Source organism: Eschscholzia californica, unplaced genomic scaffold, assembly GCF_041429995.1.
Source record: "Eschscholzia californica isolate CP2 unplaced genomic scaffold, dmEscCali1.0.p SCAF_1, whole genome shotgun sequence".
NCBI lineage: Eukaryota > Viridiplantae > Streptophyta > Magnoliopsida > Ranunculales > Papaveraceae > Eschscholzia > Eschscholzia californica.
In genome coordinates this window covers 3,429,132-3,447,723 of record NW_028238198.1, presented here as the reverse complement: position 1 = coordinate 3,447,723, position 18,592 = coordinate 3,429,132, and the positions used below count along the sequence as shown (strand labels likewise).

Below are 18,592 nucleotides of genomic sequence, written 5' to 3'. Positions count from 1 at the left end.
CCCTTTTCGCAATTCATTTGCGATTATTTGTTGGATTAGTTGTGTATTTATACTCAGGCTATGAAGGTGATCCCATTTACCAGGTGTCCGACCTGTTTCCACTTTGTAAAACTCAAGCGGATATGATCTTTGTGTTTGGAGAATACTGGTGGGATAACTCAGAATCATCTTTTGGTTCCTTCTTGCAGACATCCTCGTTTCTTATTAGAACTTTGGGTGTCTGTTCAATCCATCTTCAATGTTACAGGAAGTTAGGTACAAGTTTCATCTTTCAATCAACCAGGAGGACTCTCAAGATCAAATTTCATATCATTCTCAAGATGAGCTGTCAGACTCGCAAGATACAGAATGGAGAATGTTTTACTAATCAAAGTTATATTATGCAGTTCCTCATTTCTGTAATTTTGTTTTTCTACTTTGTTATTTGTAACATACTTTAATGTTTAATGCATTCTCTTTCAACAAAAAAAAAAACCACTTGCCACTTGGCATATTAAATTTTGCCGATCACCCAAAATGTCTTCTATACTTTTGAAATACTTTTGAAATAAGGAAGTGTCAGGTGCACAACTACCTTTATCCACACACGGTTTAGAGGCTCAACACAGAGAATTTGATTTTTTCTTTAGCACACAAAATGTCTTCTCTAGATTTTGTTGACTGGCCACCGCCACTACCACTACCTTCTCCCCTCATGTATCAAGTTTCTCTTTCTTTCAAAATAACTTACTCTTTCTCCCAACGTAAATCTCTTTGTATCCTCTTTCTAACTCGAAATATTCATTTTTCTTTCCATCCCTACAACGCCTACCAGAATGCCTAGGTTACCCATGAACAACGAAGACTCCGTTAATCCACGTCAGTACCTTTGTACCAATTCGTTTGGTATAACATCAAGTACGAAAAACTATTCATCTTTTTTTCCCATCCCGATAACACATACTAGAAACCTTTAGTTTGCGGGTGAACTATGAAAACTCGTGTAACCCTCACCAGTATCTTCGTACCAATGGGGTAGTATAACCACCGGTACGAAGCTAACAATTTCACTTGTATCGTGTTATTGGGTCTACCGCAAGCATAATTCTGGTTAGTTAACTGAAAGCCATAATGACCACCACCATCTCAAAACTCACTTTCTCTCTCTTACAAAACCACCATGACAAATTCTCGCTAACACGATGTTAAAATAGTTCCACATGGAAGAAAACCGATCTAACAATCAAAAATATAATGTCCTAGTCTTCTCTAGTCATTGTCAATTAGTTTGAGTTGAACTACCACAAATTTAACACACGAGAGCTACCATCTCAAACCTCAATCTCTCATGCGTAGCCCTCTGAACGTCACCACACTTTCTCTTATGTCTCTATTTCTCTACATGTCTCTAGTGAGGAGTCGTCGAAGAAATTTCATTCTCTGGGCTCGGCGGGGCTAACAAAGAATTTGGTTCAAGTCTTTGGACCAAAAGGTACCGTGTGACAAAACTCGTTGAACGTAACCCCTTTTACTTTGAAATTTACAACCTGGTGCACCAAATCCATATAGGCACCACCATTTAGGTCAAGCGGAAATACATTTTACGTGGATCTCGAGGCACATCGAAGCAACACTTAAACCACATGATTAGAATAGGGCGGTAATGAAGTAGTAACAAAGCGGTAAACATAATTCGACTTAAATCTAGGGTTTAAGGGAGAGTGGGGGGAGGTGGTAACCCATGAACTTCAACAGTTAGATAGACAAAAAGGAACCGTTTTTAGGCGCGATTTAGGGTGAATTTTGAGTTTCAGAGTCTGATTGAAGGATAATAACTTTCATCTATCATAATCCCATCTGCCCTTTCTCCATTGATTTCAGGTTCTAATTAGAAGTAATAGAGAGAGAAAGAGAGATGGGTGACGAAATTGGAGTAGAAGATTTGAACCAGAAGCCAAACAACAGCAAAACCATTTCTACTAATCCTGATGATTATACCATCATCAAGGAAGGAGAAGCTGAGATCCTTATGCACGCTAATAATGAAGTCTTTTATAACAAAACCCAGGTTCTATTTTTCTCTCTCTCTAGGAAATCATGTTTCATGTTCATGGGATGTCTGATAATCAAATTAGCTATTTTTATGAGCAAATTTGAAGTTAATTAGCATATTACCAGTTTGTTGTTTCAATTGATGTTGTTTAATTCATTAATTATTGTGTTTTTTCACCTAAATGTATATTAATTGATTAAGTTGTTTATATGAAAAGCATAAAGATCTAATTTTTATAAGAGTTAACAAATTTTTAAGTGAAGTTCTGTATGTGAGATGTTTGGAATTGTTGATTTGAGAAGTATTTTAGGTCAAGGAAAGATGTGTCGATAGAGAATTTAAGGCTGGTGGCATTACTTAATTGGAAAGGATTAATTGGAATCTGCTCTTGGAAGGTTATAAATGTGCATACAAATTTCACTTTCATGGAATAACTATTTCGTGAACGAATTTTTAGTTCAAAGAGATTGTTAATACGGAAATAGTCGTGGTCCTGTGTTTGCAGTCAAAAAAGTTTAGTGTTAAAACAACTATAACAAAGCGCTGCTGAATGCTGATTTCTTTTTTCGTGATGACGGTCTCTGTCATTCGACGTGTTTATGTTGTAATAATATTAAAATTTAAGAAAATAGTAGCTCAAGTTTCCAATCAAAATTTTAGCATGAGGCTTTAAAAGCAATGTGAATTTTTAGTATATTCAGGCTAGTGTGACTACTTGAACCCTTTTAGTCTAAGAAACAATTAGTCTATGATTTTTCATGAGGTTGTTTAGCATGAGGCTCTGAGGATAAAGAATAAAGAGCATTGTTGAATGATCAGTATAGAATTGATGGTTAAGCTAATTTTGTTATAGCTTATTCCATATTCACTTAGATATCATGATATTTTTTGCTAAATATGATTAATCAAAAGGTCTCCTCTAGGAATGAGCCATTTCACAGGTTGGAAAGTTTAAGGTTATTGTGCTGCTATCTTCAACGTATTATATATTTTATAATAATGTTGGTAATACTCTTCAATGACCAGGTTAATAATAGAGACATGTCTATTGCTGTCTTGAGGACCTTTATAGCCAAACGCAAGGAAGAGCATGAAGCTATGTTAAGCAAAAAAACAAGAACTGCAAAGAAGGTAGTCTCGAATGAGGTTTCCAATGGACATCTACCTGAAGAAGGAACTACCCAAAATGGTGCAAGAATAAATGGAGAATGTGATGCACATGAGGAGCTAACTGCAGATGTACCAGATGGCATCTCTGAGAAGCCGGTCAAGTTACCAGAGGGAAAAGGTCGACAACTGAAGCCAACCAAAGTTCTTGAGGTTCATTCTATTTCTTTTGTTTGCGTTAATATTGTTGTGATGTTTATACATCTTCAATCTCCATTGAATTATGTCTGATGCTTATATGGAGAATCATACAGGGATTGGTGTAGGCAATTATTTCTTAAGAATTTTTCTTCCTCCATCTTTTTTATTTTCCAGGCATTAGCTGCTTCCGGATTAAGATCTCTGCGATATGCACGGGAAGTGGAAGAAGTTGGTAAAGTTGTTGCGCTGGACAATGATGAAGGTATTGTGGTCACTTGTTCCAATATTTTGCCAATAGTGAATGTTCATTTGCAAATGCCCACTTTAGATACCGGGGTGACGGGATCCAAAAAGGGGTGGTTCATGGAAAATATGGACGCATAAATGGTTCAATTAAAAAAAATGTTCATTGGACATGAAGAATATAGTTCTTAGTTGAAGTGAAGCTTAAGCCGAGGTCTTCAATTAGAGAGACTAAATCACTAGATGATGTCTTGGGAAAAATCTTCTATTTCATTAGATAACCATGCTTAGAGTTCTTACGTTACAAATTACTTGATTGTTTACATCTGAAAGTTGAACAATTTGGAAAGTAAGCTATAATACTTGCCTATTTGCAGCATCTGTTGAAGCTTGTAGGAGAAACATAAAATTCAATGGTTCAGTAACAACTGCGAAGGTGGAATCTCATCTAGCTGATGCTCGTGTTTTCATGCTTTCCCACCCAAAGGAATTCGATGTGGTAAGCACTATATGACCATTGTATAGTTAACAGACGATAAAACTTCTACGACAATTATATAGTTTCCAACAGATTTACTTTTCTAGCTATAACTTCACAGCTGTATAAAAAGTCTATCTAGAAAGAGAGAAAGTAGAGTTGTCTGTTGGTTGCCGATCATAAATAAGTGGCAAGGATGTTAGAAATAGAAAAGTCTGGTGAAACGAGGAGTCCGATTTTAGTGTCTAAGGCAAGGAGGATGCCCCAATAATACTATCATATGTGTATATAATTATAATTAAAGATCATTAGGATATGGTTATTGATAGATAACATACACCATGGATTAGTCACTTAGATTGGCAGATAAATAATAAGGTAGTAATTAAAAACTACAGTTGTTTTAGCGACCAACATGTGAAGTTTAGTTGTGGTCATATTTTTAATAAGTAAGCGATAAAAGGGGCCAAAATAAAAAATTAACGCCTTTTGGAGCTTTGGCATATTACAGACTAGTGGATACAGGTACCCGTAGACCGTAGTATTGGTCTGCTAATTTTGGATGCATATTTGTCCTTGTTTGCATCCTCTTTTCCTTTAGGACAACCTCCAACAATATCGATATATCGTGCCTTCTCCATGTGTCCTTTCCTTGTCTTTTTTTCTTTCCTTATCTTTTTAAATTTAATGCTTTTCTGATACTTCAATAATTGTTTATGTGGCGTATCTCAAATACGCACTTTCAGGTTGATCTTGATCCTTATGGTTCACCTTCTGTCTTCCTAGACTCCGCGGTTCAATCTGTTGTTGATGGTGGCATATTGATGTGCACAGCAACAGATATGGCTGTACTCTGCGGGGGCAATGGGGAGGTTTGCTATGCCAAGTAAATATTCATGCCTCCTTTACATCTTAATAAAAGAAAATTCAAGGTTCTGTTTTACCTAATGATTGATTTTGAACATAGATATGGTTCCTATCCACTGAGAGGAAAGTATTGTCACGAAATGGCTCTGAGGATTCTCCTTGCCTGTATTGAGGTACTTTGTGTTTTTCCTCTTATTTGTTGATAGCTGTGTATCTCTATAGACTATATATCAGTGTGCCCTTTAACTTGTTAAAAAAAGTAACATTAGAACTTCCAGTTTTATTTCGATAATCACATCTCGATGTTTCAATTTTGAGCAATTCATTTGCGACTTCATCAGGTTCCTCTTTTCTATGAAAGAGGAACACGCAGTGCTTGTTCTTTCGATATATTCCAAATTTGGCAAGTCCTTGTTCTATATAGAAAGCATAAATGAGGTTTTGTTCTTTTTGCAGAGCCATGCAAATCGCTACAAGCGCTACATTGTTCCTATTCTCTCAGTACAGATGGATTTTTATGTCCGTGTTTTTGTACGAATTTTCACGTAGGATATCTACTTCTTCTGTGTGAACTTAATGATAGACAGGCAGTTTCATTCATCGAATCATATATTTGAAATAAAATTTGGAATTTTTGGTAACTTGCAGTTCTGCCAGCGAGATGAAGAACACCCCTCTTAAGCTCTCTTATGTTTATCAGTGCATTGGCTGTGATTCTTTTCATTTGCAATGTCTTGCAAGGACTGTCACCAAGGTATCTCTCTGGTTTTATCTACCCTAATCTCTCGACTCTTCCCTATCAGTAAAGCAATTTCGTAGTTCATATTACTTGTAAGAGGTTAATTATGGTGCGTATAAACAATTGTCTTGCCTTCCGTTTTAGAGATGATACGTTAGAGACAAGATTCATTGGTCCCAATATTCAAGTTCACATGATTATTTTGTCAACTATGCCCTTTTTGTGCGAGGATTGTGTCGGTGTTAAACATATATACGCCTTGAGATATACATTAGCTGATTAGCATGAGTTCAGCCTAATTTGTTTCCTTTTCTTGTCTTTATCCCTCAAGAACAACAGCGTAAGATACCTACCAGGATTTGGTCCGGTCGTTCCACAAGCATGCACAGACTGTGGTAAGAAATTTAACGTGGGTGGGCCAATATGGTCTGCGCCTATCCACGATCAAGAATGGGTGACTTCTATTTTGGCAAATGTTAAATCTCTCAAAGAACGGTATCCTGCTTATAATCGGATCTCGGCTGTGTTGACAACCATATCAGAGGTAACTACCAAATTACGTTTTATTTGTTCTTGCGTGATAAATAACTTTATCTTCTTAGAAATGCCTTTTGCGTAAAAGTTGTTCTGCCAAATAATTTCCAGTGCCAGAAAAACAAAAACCCACATTAGGTATATCAGATCTTGTTATGCTTATGATACTTAGGATATAAATCCGTTTCTGTTTTTTGATCTGCCAAGAATATTCTTATTTATTTATAGATGGATAATTTCCCGATTACGTTTGATATTTGCAGGAACTACCTGATGTTCCTCTCTTCTTGAGTCTGCACAATCTCTGTGCAACTCTTAAATGCACTTCCCCTTCTGCAGTTATGTTTCGATCTGCTGTGCTGAATGCTGGATATCGAATCTCTGGGACTCACGTGAATCCATTGGGCCTGAAGTCTGATGCTCCCATGGATGTCATTTGGGACATCATGCGTTGTTGGGTAATTAACACCTCCTCTTACCTTCTCCTTTCTATACAAATCTTCAAACTTTTTTGCTACTGGGCTAAGTCTCTGGTCAGTTTAGTTCTGATATTGTTTCTTATAACCGAGGTTTACTGACGGGCCGTGTCAGGACAAAGGATTGTGACCACCAGCCTATTATGGCCTCACCCAGCCACTGGCCATGATCCGGCAGGGCACACACTTTGCACGGACTCATAGGGAAAAGCTAATTGTATCTGATATTTGAACGATTTTAATGTGAGTTTATTTCTTATTTTGATTCTATAGATCAAGAATCATCCAGTGAAAGCACAATCACCAGATCAGTCCGGAACTGTGATCCTGGCCAAGGAACCAACTCTGGAAGTTCGTCTAAATCTTCTTCTCTTTTCCCTCTGTTCTTTTTCATGTTCTATTTTTCATTTCGGTACAAAGAAAATTCTGCATGTATAAATCTATATTTTATGTTTCTCTCTTCTTCAGGCTAATTTTGCTCGGGCAGTTGCTTCTCTTAGTAAAGCACAGGCAAAGAAAGTAGCACGATTCCTTCCGAACCCAGAGAAGCACTGGGGACCTAAACTTAGAGCGGGTCGTACAGTCACAAGCAAGCATGTTTCTCTGTTGGGCCCACGGGCTTTGAACGGATCTGCTGATAAAGAAGGTGGAGACGATGAGTCTGAGTCGAAGCGCCAAAAGACAGATGATCCTACCCCAACAATGGAATCATGACGCCCTGAACGAGTGAATCTTGACCAAGGTCAAGGTTGATTTTATTCAGTTTTTTTTTTTATGTCAAAGTTGTTCGAGCTCCAAGAGAACCCTGAGTTTTTGGTATTTCTAATTTATTAGCGGAGAAGGTTATGGCATGTTACTTTTTTGTATTGTAGCTTTAAAAAAAATTCAGTTAAATCTTGATTTTGTAGTGGTTTTCATTTTTATGTTTTCCTTCACAAATTACAAAAATAAGTACTATATATATTTGATTAATTATTCACAGAAAATAAGAAGAAATCTTTCGGGCATAGCCGAAACTTAAAAGATAAATGCTTCTTTCTTTTGGAGCCTTATTTGCTTTTATCAACTATTGAAAATCTTGGTATTGATTGAGGTATCAATAAATTGGGTAAGATTTTGAGAGAAACTTTAAGTAATCATAACACTCAAGTTGATGTTTACACTAACACTTAAATTTTAAAAGTCTTCCCTGTGCCTCCTCTTAATCTTCTCATCAAATTTGTCTTGAAAATTGCGACTTTTAACACTTAAAAACCCGTTTTTAAAACTTCCCTTTACATAATAATATAGAAAACTAACTTCTACCCTTTTTTCCTCTCTAGTTCATGAGACAGATGGACGAAAAGCTATTGAACCACTCGAAAGTATACAAGGTCTAAATGTTTCCGTATTTCAATTTCACACGACTTCTAACAAAAAAAATTAACACGGAGAACCTACGACATTAAAAATTTCTTATTTCGTTTGGACTCATGAAATTTACGTGACGAACACAATTTTGTGCACATTGTCCTTGGATTTGAGTGTCTTTAGGTAAACGATTATAAAATTAAGGATTGACCTTTAGCCAACAAGTCGTTGTAGTATAGTGGTAAGTATTCCCGCCTGTCACGCGGGTGACCCGGGTTCGATCCCCGGCAGCGGCGTTTAAACCCTATTTTTCTTTTTACTTGGACTTCTTGGCGGGACCTAAATATCTTCATTATCTTTCCCGCCATTTCATTTTCGGGGAGACCGCCTCTTCTCTCTATCTGGATTTCTATTTGTTTCATTCTTCCACTTTTCCCTTACTTCCTTCTTATCAAATTTTGATTTGAAATTCCGTTTCCTGTGAATGGAAAACCCTAGCGGAGAGAAATCAGATCGGTTGGAGTTAATCTCTATCGGTACACTCTATGAAGGAACTTGGGATAAGAAGTACTGGAGCAGCTCTAGGGTTTGTACTTCATTCTTTCTTTCTTTCCTCAAATCTTCATTTTCATTCTTCAATCATCAGTACGATCTGAAACTTAGACTGTCATTTCGCTACATAAAAAGAACCTTGATTTGATGTAACACTGGTTTAAGAAGCTTCGATAAGAAACAAATTGAGGAATTTACAAATTTTAGGTTTTTTCTTAATTGATAATTTGATATTGTTATTGTGATTGTTTTTTTAGGGTAAAGATCGGTATCCTTATCCAATTGGATATCATGCTGTTCGAACTCATACTGACGTTACATACAGAATGGAGATTCATGAAGGTCTCAAAGGGCCTTTATTTGTGGTATGTATCTAATTTATTAGGGTTATCAATCCTGTATTTTTTTTTAATAAAGATGACATTTTTATTGTCCAAAGTGTATGTAGATGTCTAAAATTATGTTCTTTGATGTGCAGATTACTTGTAAGAATGGAGAATCATGCAGCGGCCAGACACCAGATATTGCTTGGGAAAAGTTTCAAAAGAAAGGTCCTAGGGTTAAGTTGGGGCTTGGCAAGAGATTTTCTTGCAGGATAGACGGCGTGGAGGTCAGTATGATGAGTTTTATGATCGTTTAGCGTTAATGTTTATACTGTTTATTTCTATTATTGCTTTTGTGCCAATCACACGAGTCATGTTGGGCACCCGGTTAATTGAAACGTAAGGTATCCCTATAAAAAAAGTTGTCTAGGAAAAAAAATGATGATAAAAGTATCGACTTCGCTACAAGTTTTCCGAAACAGTATATGGTGTGGAGGAACAATAGAGCTCGTCACGGCGTGTATTGAACAAAGTGATGATCTAGTTGATGTTGCTCAAATTTAGCTATAGGAAGGGCTGAAAAGGCAAAAAGTATAGAAAAACCATAGAACAAGACATTGATGATGATGGTGGTGGTGATGCTAATGAGATCAACTGTTATAATTAGGGATGCAATTCGTCGAAACATCTTCTGTATTTGTAATAGCTTTTTGCGTGGTATTAATGTCACCTCTATTTCTCTGTATACACATGAACTTAATACTTTATGGTCTCCTTTGCAAGTATAGACGTTTATTTTTTTTTTGGCCAACATCATTAGCATATGAAGGAATTTGTGTGAAAACATTTAGTTGTGATTCCTTACTTAAATTCTTTCTGTCTATTGAGATATGCAGCTTTTTGGGTTCAGAAACCCACTCGTCCAAAGGCTGCTGCGTGAGCTTGTCAACAAAGTCAATGGAACAGCAGAGCCGAGTATGTTGTCCTCAGTTTTATATAATGAGGAACAAGAACTAGAACCTCAAGCAGGACGGTCAGGCGAACTTACATTTCCCAACTTATTGACTTACTTAAAAAAGCCGCAGAAGACGAGGAAGAGAAGTAGGAAACAAAACCTTACAACTACGAATCTAGTTAGTGGAGCTAGCTTTAAAAGATTTCAATCTCAAGATCTGTCAGACGATGCTGAGGCTGCTACAGCCGAAAAGGACAAGCGGAGGCCTTGTCGCGAGGGAACATGTCTGGGCTCTTCTAACCCAGATGAAGAAGGCCAAGTACACACAGGTGCTGGTATTTCAACAGTACCAGTGGATGCGACTACTTTGGCTGAGATAGAAAATGATCTAACCGCAGTAAAAGGTGGTTCATTCATACAATCTCCTGAAGTTGGTGATTCTCTTCGAGGGAAAGATGTTCTCTCGCAGGAGAACAAACTTCCTGAAGATTCGGGATTTTCTTGTCTGGCTAACGAACTTTCCAAAGAGGAGAAACACGTAAGCGGAACCTTCACATTGATAAATTCTTGTAGTTTTCGTGCACCTTAGTCATCTGAGAAACATATATTGCTGATCTTCTACTCTATATGAATAACTCTAATGCAATCTCATGTCTGAGCTAAAGAAACTAAAGAAACATGGTTTCCTTTTGAGATGGGTGGCTTAAACCAACAGAAAATTAAGAGAAGAATATTCTACTTTATAGGGAAGTTAATTAGTTTTCTTGTCTCAACGCTTGCTACATTAGGGTCCTTGATATATGTACTTTATAGCTTGTTTGAGGAGCTTACTGATCTTTTTAACGATTGTAGTTGTTTGTTCCACTTATCTCGGCAGTTCAAACATTAATTTTCTTTCAGCTTGGTAGGACGCCTCATTTTGAGATTGAAGAACGCAATTCCTTGCCTGAAATAGAAGAAAAATGTGGGAAAAAGATACGTGTGACTCGAACTGAACCTGCCATGGATTCGGATATCTGTGCTCCTGATACCTTGGAAGCTCTACAAGGTAAGACTACAACTTTTGTAATGCATAACACGTCATTTGCTCCTCCGATTGAAGGATACAATTCCTTTCTCAAAACAGAAGATATCAATGGTGAAAAGATAATTTTGACTGAGTGGAAAACTTCCACGGGATTAGACCTTTGTGCTCCTGATATCTTGGAAATTTTACGAGCTGATAATACAAATTTCTCTGTATCAAGGAATGAAATGTCGGTTTCGATGGAAATTTCGGTCGGTCCAAAAGTGGACACGTTTCGTGGAAACGTTTCGCTCTGTGTGGAAATTTTACAAATTTCCGGAATGATAAAACAGTTTTAAAACAATTAAGTTCAGTACTAATCTACAATAAAACAATTAGTTTAGGGGGTAAATTGAGTTATTTAACTCTATTAGTACTAAAACAGTTAAGTTAGGTGCTTATCTGCAATTAAACAGTTAGTTTAGGGGGTACATTGAATTATTTTTCAGAGGTAAACCTAAAACAGTTAGTTTAGGATCCAATCTGCTATAATAGTAATAGTTAGGGGGCTAACAAAAAATAAAACATAACATACTTGTTTTGTAGTAAAAATTGTTTTCCCCTTAAATACAACCCTTAATCCCTATTTCTAAGACTTCTCAGTCGGTTTCGACTGTTCCCTCTTCCTCTCTCTTTAGATTTTCTTTCAAATCCCAAACTAAATTCCTAAAATCGAAATCTAAAGTTAAAGATCACCTAAAGAAGAGAAGAATCTCTTGAAGAACAAAATATTTGAGAAGTAGTCAAGAAAGATGAAACAAATTAACAGATAGGTAAAAGATAAACGACTAAGGTATTATATGAGTTTCTGATTTTAGAATCTTTCGAAACCCTAAACCTAAATCTCAGTTTCGAAATTTCGTATCAGATTTCGGTGGAAATTTCGTTTCGATGATGTGAATTTAGGACATGTTTCGGTCATTTCGACCGAAATATGTCGACATTTTATTCCTTGCTCTGTATACATGTACATATTTTTCTCTTGATGTTGTCGGTACCTATTTACCTTCCGTAAATCCATGCTGTACTTTCTAAAGCTAATTGTTTATGCAGACGAGGTTGCTGATTCTGATCAAGAGAGCTACGAGGATAATTCTAGCAATGCGAAAAAGGAGGATGTTATAGCTAATACAGTTATTTCTGCAGAACAGTTGATGGATACACATCCAGAAGAGGATATGGAAACATGTAATTCAAACTCAAATTCTGAGAAGACCTATCTTGATTCAGTTGGGCAAGAACCGGCTAACTCAATGATGACACTACTGCTTCCTCAAGCGCTGCCTCTACTGAAGAGGAAGTTAGAAAAACAACGAGTAACAATACGTAGTTCTGAAGGTTGTCTCTTTAAAACAGACCTTTCTTTGGATAAGTCAAAGTCAGAAATGGAAGCAACCGAGAGAATAGATGTGTTACAGAGCATTGCTGAAGTTATATCTCCAGGTACGCCCGTCCAATATTAAATAAAATATTGATCCCTCGTACTAATATCCGATAGCCTTCTAACTGTGTTATGAAGAACCTACAAGAGTTTTATGATATCTTAAACTAGTGAAATTGTGTAGGTAATCTTGAATCTGGGATGCTTCTTATGGACTATCATGTAGAAAAGGAGGAAACGCTCCATCATGTTGACAAAATTTCTGGTTCAGAAATTCCAAACCCTGAATATGTCAAATCTGTCATTCCAGACAGTTTAGAGGACTCCCAATTCTGGAATCATGTTATCGAAAACAGACTTTTGTGTTCTGATATTGTTAAAGATAATCAAGTACCTTGCGGTCAGAAGGGATCTAACTCTGATAATTTGGAGTTGCGGGGATGTGTTAGTGGGGAGCAAAAGTATTCAGATCATGTTGGTACCAGTGGAAAAAATGAATTGGATTCTGGTGAAGTATCGGAGACTCAAAATGAAAAGGTTGAGGATGAAATCCGTGTATGCAACTCTACTTTACTTAGCACTTACCCCAAGAGGCGAATTTTGTTGGAAGGAGATCCCATGAATATACCTCTTAACTTGGATATGGACTCTATTTGTCCTGAAACCCAATTTGACCGGGGTGAGTACACCAAAGAAGAGCTTGTACCTGATTGCGACGAAGATTTTCCTTCCTTGGACTCAGCATCTTTGATGCAGATCCACGCATGGACTTCTGGCTGTGAAAGCTTGCCCGCATCTGACAATGGTAACTGTGCTCCAGAAAATGAACCAGGAGATAGTTCCACCAGATTCCAAGACAAAGAAACTGTAGCTAACCCTGATTTTATAGTTTTGTCTTCAGAAGCAGCGTATATTGATTCTTCTGCTAAGAATGTGAAGTTTATAACTGGTGAAAATTCTAAAATCAAACTTATTCATTACCAGCGAAAACATCGCTCTGCAGATACAAAGCTCCGAAATATGAACGGTCAGCGGGATCAATCTGATTCTCCGACTCTAGTGAATCAAGATAATGATGCTCAAAGGTTATCCGCAACCAGATGCACAGAAAATGATAACTTTACTATCATTGCGAAAGAAGTTGCTCCAAGAACAGTCACTGGTTCTTTTATCCAAATGCCGGGTGATAATGGTCTTCTTACTGAAAGCATAATCAGCCGTAATGCTGAAAAGGATTGTGTTCCCGATATATACGCTTCCACGTCATCTTTGTTTGCTTCAGAAGTTAATCAAGGTCGTGGATCTGGTAGCATCTTGGATAGAAAGGTGTCAGCGGATTTCAACCCAGAGAATGTCATACTCAGGTGCAAAGACCTGCTTTCTGGTGCATCTACTTCTGAAGCACTGACTGTCCATGATATTGGGCAAAAGAATGTCTCAAGCTTAGTCAATGTTTCAGATGTGGAAAAGCGTCACGTAGATTCTGTCAATGAGTTGGTTTGTCCTATACACTCTTCCAGATTGCTTTAATTTTTTCATATTGGCGTTTTAGTACCAGGATAGTAATCCTTCAATGCTCTAAACTAAGTCGATTTTTTCATTAGAAAAGAGTAGCCCCGTAGACTGTATGCGTAAGATGCATTATAGCTGATTTTAAATCACATGAAGTCTGCAGGCGATTACAATTGCATATTTTTGCTTTAAACTAGTTAGTTATAGCAGGATTTTCTTTTACAGGATAGTTGCTGTTCATTGAAGATAGAACCTAATAAAGACTCTCAGAATGTTGTTCGGCTCCTCGGGCGTTACTTGCACCCAACTCCAATTTTATCTATACTGCTGAGTATACAAGGGGATCAGATTCGTATTTGTGTCTTATCTGGATTTTTGGAAGATAGGAATAGGACACTTTTCATCTATGAAGTCTCCATTCAAGAGCCTAAGGGAGGGCACCCTTCCTTTCTTGGCTACACATCCATCGTCTTGCCAGTCCCAAAAAGTACCTTTTCTGACATGGTAAACTGAAATTGACACTTTTTATTTGGAGGATGTCTACTGTGTTGTTTTTTGCATTTTATAGTATATGAAATTGTGTTTATTTTACTAGAATTCATTTGGGAGATGTGGATGGCAATTCACTCCAGATGGGCAGTATCTTGTTCTCTTGAACAGCATCAAGGCGCCATCTTGTAGGTTGGTTATTTGATATCTTTTTATTCAATTAAAACCAGTATGTTGATAATAACTAACCATATAATTCTAATGACCCTGGTGGCTGAGTACTGAAGCTGTTACTAATATATGTGGTAACAGGAGTGGGAGTATCACTTGTTCATGTTCCTCGTGTACTCCAGATTGCTTAGAGGACAATGCTGTTAAAGTTGTGGATGTCAAACTTGGTTATGTTGCTCTAGTGACCAAGTTGAGTACAGAAGAGAATGTTCACTGTGTACTAGTTTGTGGGCCTAGCCATCTTGTCGCTGCTGAGAAAAACGGGAGCTTGCATGTTTGGGTCATGAATGCAAAGTGGAGGTGATTTTCATATAGAACACGATTCTTCAGATTTTTTTTCTTGCATATTTTATGAATCTACCAGGATAATGTATTAGACATGCTGCTGTCAGTTACATTTCCAAACCTCTGATCTGTTCCATGTTACTATTTGTATCAGCACTTTGTGCATCAAATATGTTAGAAACGTGTTCCTTGATGCATTATAGTAGTAACCTGCTCTTATTACCAAATAGAATTTGTAGGAAAGAGTATGTTTTGTCAACATTTACAGTACTGACATGTAATCCTCTGTTGTCCTTCGTTGATGTGATATCCAACTACAGATACTAATATAGTTCTGTCTCACCCTTTTTCTTTATTTGCAGTGCATCAATAGAAGAATTCGTATTGCCTAGCTTGGATTATATATCCGCTTGTATAGTTGAGTTAAATAGAATTCCAAGGTGCGATTCACTGATTGTCGGTCGTGATGGTTATGGAAACTTCGGGTTATGGTATGTTGCATTTCAACACAATCTCTTCCTTGTTTCATCCCCGTTCTAAGTATTTCTCCAGATATGCCTTTACTTTTTGTTCAAATCCTCGCAAACACCACTCACTGGACACTCAGACAGTTATTTATCTGTAAAGTTGTATTACCTGTAGCATGCTCTGTTCAGTTATCTCACAGTTGATGTCTTTAGGTGCAAATGCAACAGGTCGAATAAAACTCAAGAAATGAAACTACTGTGTCTTGGTTAGATACTTAGATCCGAAAAATTCACATGGCGAAGTGATCCAGTTAACATTTTCCTAATTTTACATCGTCGAATAACATATGGTATGGTTGTGCTTTACTTCCATCAAAAGTGAAGTTCCTCCGAAATATGCAGATTTATTACACAAATCTGGTCTAACGCTTAAACAAATGTTATTATCTTCCTTCCCCTGTCCCTTATACGTGTACATCTCTGTAATTTTCATTCATGGAACTGTTTTAACTCTCTGCATGTCTTATCCAGCTGCTCCCATTTGTATTCTTCAGTTGTATAGTTCCACATGACAAGAGGTAGAGGTAGCAAGTCATTTTCTTGATAATCTCTGAGAGGCACACTACTATTTCATTATGTCAGCCAAAGAAGGGCCAAATCCTAACTATGGATATATATATATATATATATATATAAGAGAGATCTATTCTGACGGCATTCGCTTTTTGCCCCTTTTTCCTCGCTACTTCTGCAACTCTTAGTTGTACACCATAATCTCTTCACCTTACAAATTAGGCGTGGAGCTTACATTCTAGTCGAGACATTTTCTGTTATGATAATGAATATCTATCTACATGAGACTACGGGTGGTGGGTTTAGAGGAAAACTGCTAAGCCATAGATTGAATGTACATTGGAAACTGAAGAATACAAATCGGAGCTAGTTATAGTTCACATTTTGTGATGTTTACCAGTTTCTATTCTATCTTTTCTAGTCGGTAGTTTTTAATGCACACCAATCTTAATCTCATACAGGGATATTTCTAGACGTGTCCTCCTATCAAGGTTTTCCTCTACAGGCAGTTCAGTCAGTCAAATCCTTCCTGTTGGCTTATTCAGTTTGCGAAGAAAAGGACCTTCCGTCAATACCAATTTAAAAGAGCAAATAAAAGAGATTGTGGCTTCATCAGAATTGTTGTTTTCAGGTTCTGATGAAAACCATGCTTTAGTTTCGTCAAGTGGGGAAGATATGGCTGTTTGGCTACTAGTTTCTGCTAGTTGTGATTCTGACGGTCAATGGGAACCTCAAGCAAATTGTATCAACCCAAGTCCTGTTGGATGTTGGAGACTGGCTATATTGGCAAAAAGTACGCTGATCTTGGGAAGTGCATTGGATCCTAGGTTCGCTCAATCTTATATTTTTTAGCCTTCTTTACTTACATTTGATAATATTCAGAGACTAATAGTTCTTTAGTACAATTCATTGGTCAACAATGGGACTAGTTGCCAACAATCGGAGTGGTAAGAGGTATAGCCTTCCACCTTAGAGGTCAAGGGTTCGAGGCACGCTGAACAATTCAAAAAAAAACAATGGGACTATTTCTCAGACAAAATAACTAAAAGCAGTAATCCTCCAAAAGTAAGCGAAAAGTAAGTTAGGTGATTCGATTTCCATAGTCAGAATGCTATTGCAAGAACTTGCAATCGTTGTCCTCTTCCTCAGGACCCACTTACCCATTCCGCAATATAAATAACGTGATTTGAAATAAACAGGTCATCTATTGTAGTGATACAAGAGCTTAACCCTACCTAACCTTCTGTTTTACAGGGCTTCTGCTGTTGATGCATCAGCAGGGTATGGTATTCTTGGTGCAGACGATGGACTCCTGTATACGTGGGAATTATCAACAGGAAGAAAACTGGTTGATCTGCCTTACTCCAAAGGTAGGAAGAGATCATGTGGTACTAAGGTTTCTTCACTTTCTACCTTTATTGGATTCGTACATGAATTAGAGAATGACATCTACAAACACTCTATACAACAGATAAACCATTGAAATTCCCGACATCTATTCATCTGGTTACCTACTATTGATAGGAATTGTTTCCATTTCATCTTTAACATGTTTAAAATGGATGTGGTACTGATGTCTGGAGTATCAGAAATAGGCAAACAACCGTTACTCTTTCTTGTGCAATTTCGATAGACATTACCTTCACTCGGTGCAACCGATCAGATGATCATTATTGTTACTAGGCAATTAGAAGCTTCAGAACCAGTTTTTGAGAAGAAACTTCTCTTATCAGTAATGCAAAATAAACTGTTCACTTTTGATGTCTATAATTTCAATAGCAGATGATGAAGTTTTGAGCAAGCTGAAATTATGAACATATGGCTGATGGTTCAACCAGCCTTGATTATCACTTCATCTAGTTAAGCCACAATCGATTATTAAAAGTTTATGAAAATCCGCACTTCTTATTAGCCTATACTGGGTAAATGCTCTTTATGTTTGAACTTCATGAAATATCGATTTAATTGTGATAATATACAACATATATAACTTGTAAAACTTGCTTTTTATATTCAATTTGTGAATCTGTCTGCTTACTTTCTGCATGTTTCTTCGATCTAGGTGGGCGTGTTTCGTGCATTACTTCTGATTCAAAGTCAGGTGTAGTTGCAGTAGCCAATGATAAGTCTGAATTACTAGTTTATGCAACAACCATCAAAGACGCAGGGAAATCAACGAGCAAGTAAACCAGCAACTACTATTCATCTCTTAAACAGAGTTACTCGTCCGCATCAGAAGTATGGTCTAGCAACTTCTTTTTCAAATTTTGAAATTTCTGCCAAATATATACAATAGTTGTCATTCGATCTAATAAAAGATAAAATCATTTTGTATCATGAAGTTTCTTACCTACATTATTTAGTTCAAGCATTAGATTGTCCCGGGAATCATCCAGTGTTCATTTCAAGTAGAGCGAAGCATGGTGAGTTTTTGATGTCACCAGACTTCTAAAGGGAGCCTGAAACCCAAGTGCGTCGAACTCTTGACCTAGTGGTCAGTCACACACAAATGCTTGAACTCTCTAGCCCAGGGTTTGCGGCTTGTGTGTATTTCCCTATGACTCTGAAGAAATGGGCTTCTGAAGAGGCCTTGGCCATAAATTGTGAAACAAATGCAACCGAGTAAAGTTCCATCAAACCCTTCTGGTAACAGTAAAGTGAGCTGCACATACATGTCAGCACCCAACTAAAATAAATTTCACTAATCCATCAAAACTCAGAGACATGTTAT

At 37.2% G+C, this 18,592-nt stretch overlaps 2 protein-coding genes and 1 non-coding gene across 4 annotated transcripts; all 3 read left to right on the top strand.

The window, feature by feature from the left end:
- Positions 1-1,673: 1,673 nt before the first annotated feature.
- Positions 1,674-7,571, top strand: LOC147563307 (tRNA (guanine(26)-N(2))-dimethyltransferase). The gene is made up of 13 exons (XM_086636428.1): positions 1,674-1,775; positions 1,861-2,047; positions 3,059-3,352; positions 3,515-3,602; positions 3,961-4,082; positions 4,808-4,947; positions 5,029-5,101; positions 5,385-5,473; positions 5,577-5,682; positions 5,999-6,211; positions 6,465-6,659; positions 6,951-7,028; positions 7,146-7,571. The coding sequence occupies exons 2-13, from the start codon at positions 1,895-1,897 to the stop codon at positions 7,389-7,391; spliced, it is 1,797 nt and encodes a 598-aa protein (XP_086492554.1). The 5' UTR covers positions 1,674-1,775; positions 1,861-1,894; the 3' UTR covers positions 7,392-7,571.
- Positions 7,572-8,249: 678 nt separating this feature from the next.
- Positions 8,250-18,198, top strand: LOC147563305 (DNA binding protein). Of its 2 annotated transcripts, XR_015223711.1 has the most exons (15): positions 8,350-8,613; positions 8,837-8,944; positions 9,058-9,189; positions 9,799-10,395; positions 10,758-10,905; positions 11,977-12,366; positions 12,489-13,801; positions 14,042-14,320; positions 14,412-14,497; positions 14,618-14,836; positions 15,184-15,312; positions 16,323-16,688; positions 17,116-17,231; positions 17,644-17,783; positions 17,924-18,198. XR_015223711.1 is itself a non-coding variant. In XM_086636405.1 (14 exons), the coding sequence occupies exons 1-14, from the start codon at positions 8,512-8,514 to the stop codon at positions 18,046-18,048; spliced, it is 4,110 nt and encodes a 1,369-aa protein (XP_086492531.1). In that variant the 5' UTR covers positions 8,250-8,511; the 3' UTR covers positions 18,049-18,198. The 2 variants fall into 2 exon arrangements, 1 of the variants encoding a protein (XP_086492531.1); XM_086636405.1 differs by lacking the exon at positions 17,644-17,783 and having other exon boundaries at positions 8,250-8,613.
- On the top strand, positions 8,252-8,323 carry TRNAD-GUC (transfer RNA aspartic acid (anticodon GUC)). Its single transcript has one exon. It is a non-coding gene; the product is annotated as a tRNA-Asp (tRNA).
- Positions 18,199-18,592: the final 394 nt, after the last annotated feature.

Excerpts from the sequence above, each read along its gene's own strand:
- LOC147563307 (XM_086636428.1), top strand. The coding sequence starts at position 1,895 with ATGGGTGACGAAATTGGAGTAGAAGATTTGAACCAGAAGCCAAACAAC. Across the intron at positions 4,948-5,028 it reads GGGGAGGTTTGCTATGCCAA|ATATGGTTCCTATCCACTGA; the intron begins GTAAATATTCAT and ends TTTTGAACATAG. Across the intron at positions 5,683-5,998 it reads TTGCAAGGACTGTCACCAAG|AACAACAGCGTAAGATACCT; the intron begins GTATCTCTCTGG and ends TTATCCCTCAAG.
- LOC147563305 (XM_086636405.1), top strand. The coding sequence starts at position 8,512 with ATGGAAAACCCTAGCGGAGAGAAATCAGATCGGTTGGAGTTAATCTCT. Across the intron at positions 14,837-15,183 it reads GTCATGAATGCAAAGTGGAG|TGCATCAATAGAAGAATTCG; the intron begins GTGATTTTCATA and ends CTTTATTTGCAG. Across the intron at positions 16,689-17,115 it reads GGAAGTGCATTGGATCCTAG|GGCTTCTGCTGTTGATGCAT; the intron begins GTTCGCTCAATC and ends TCTGTTTTACAG.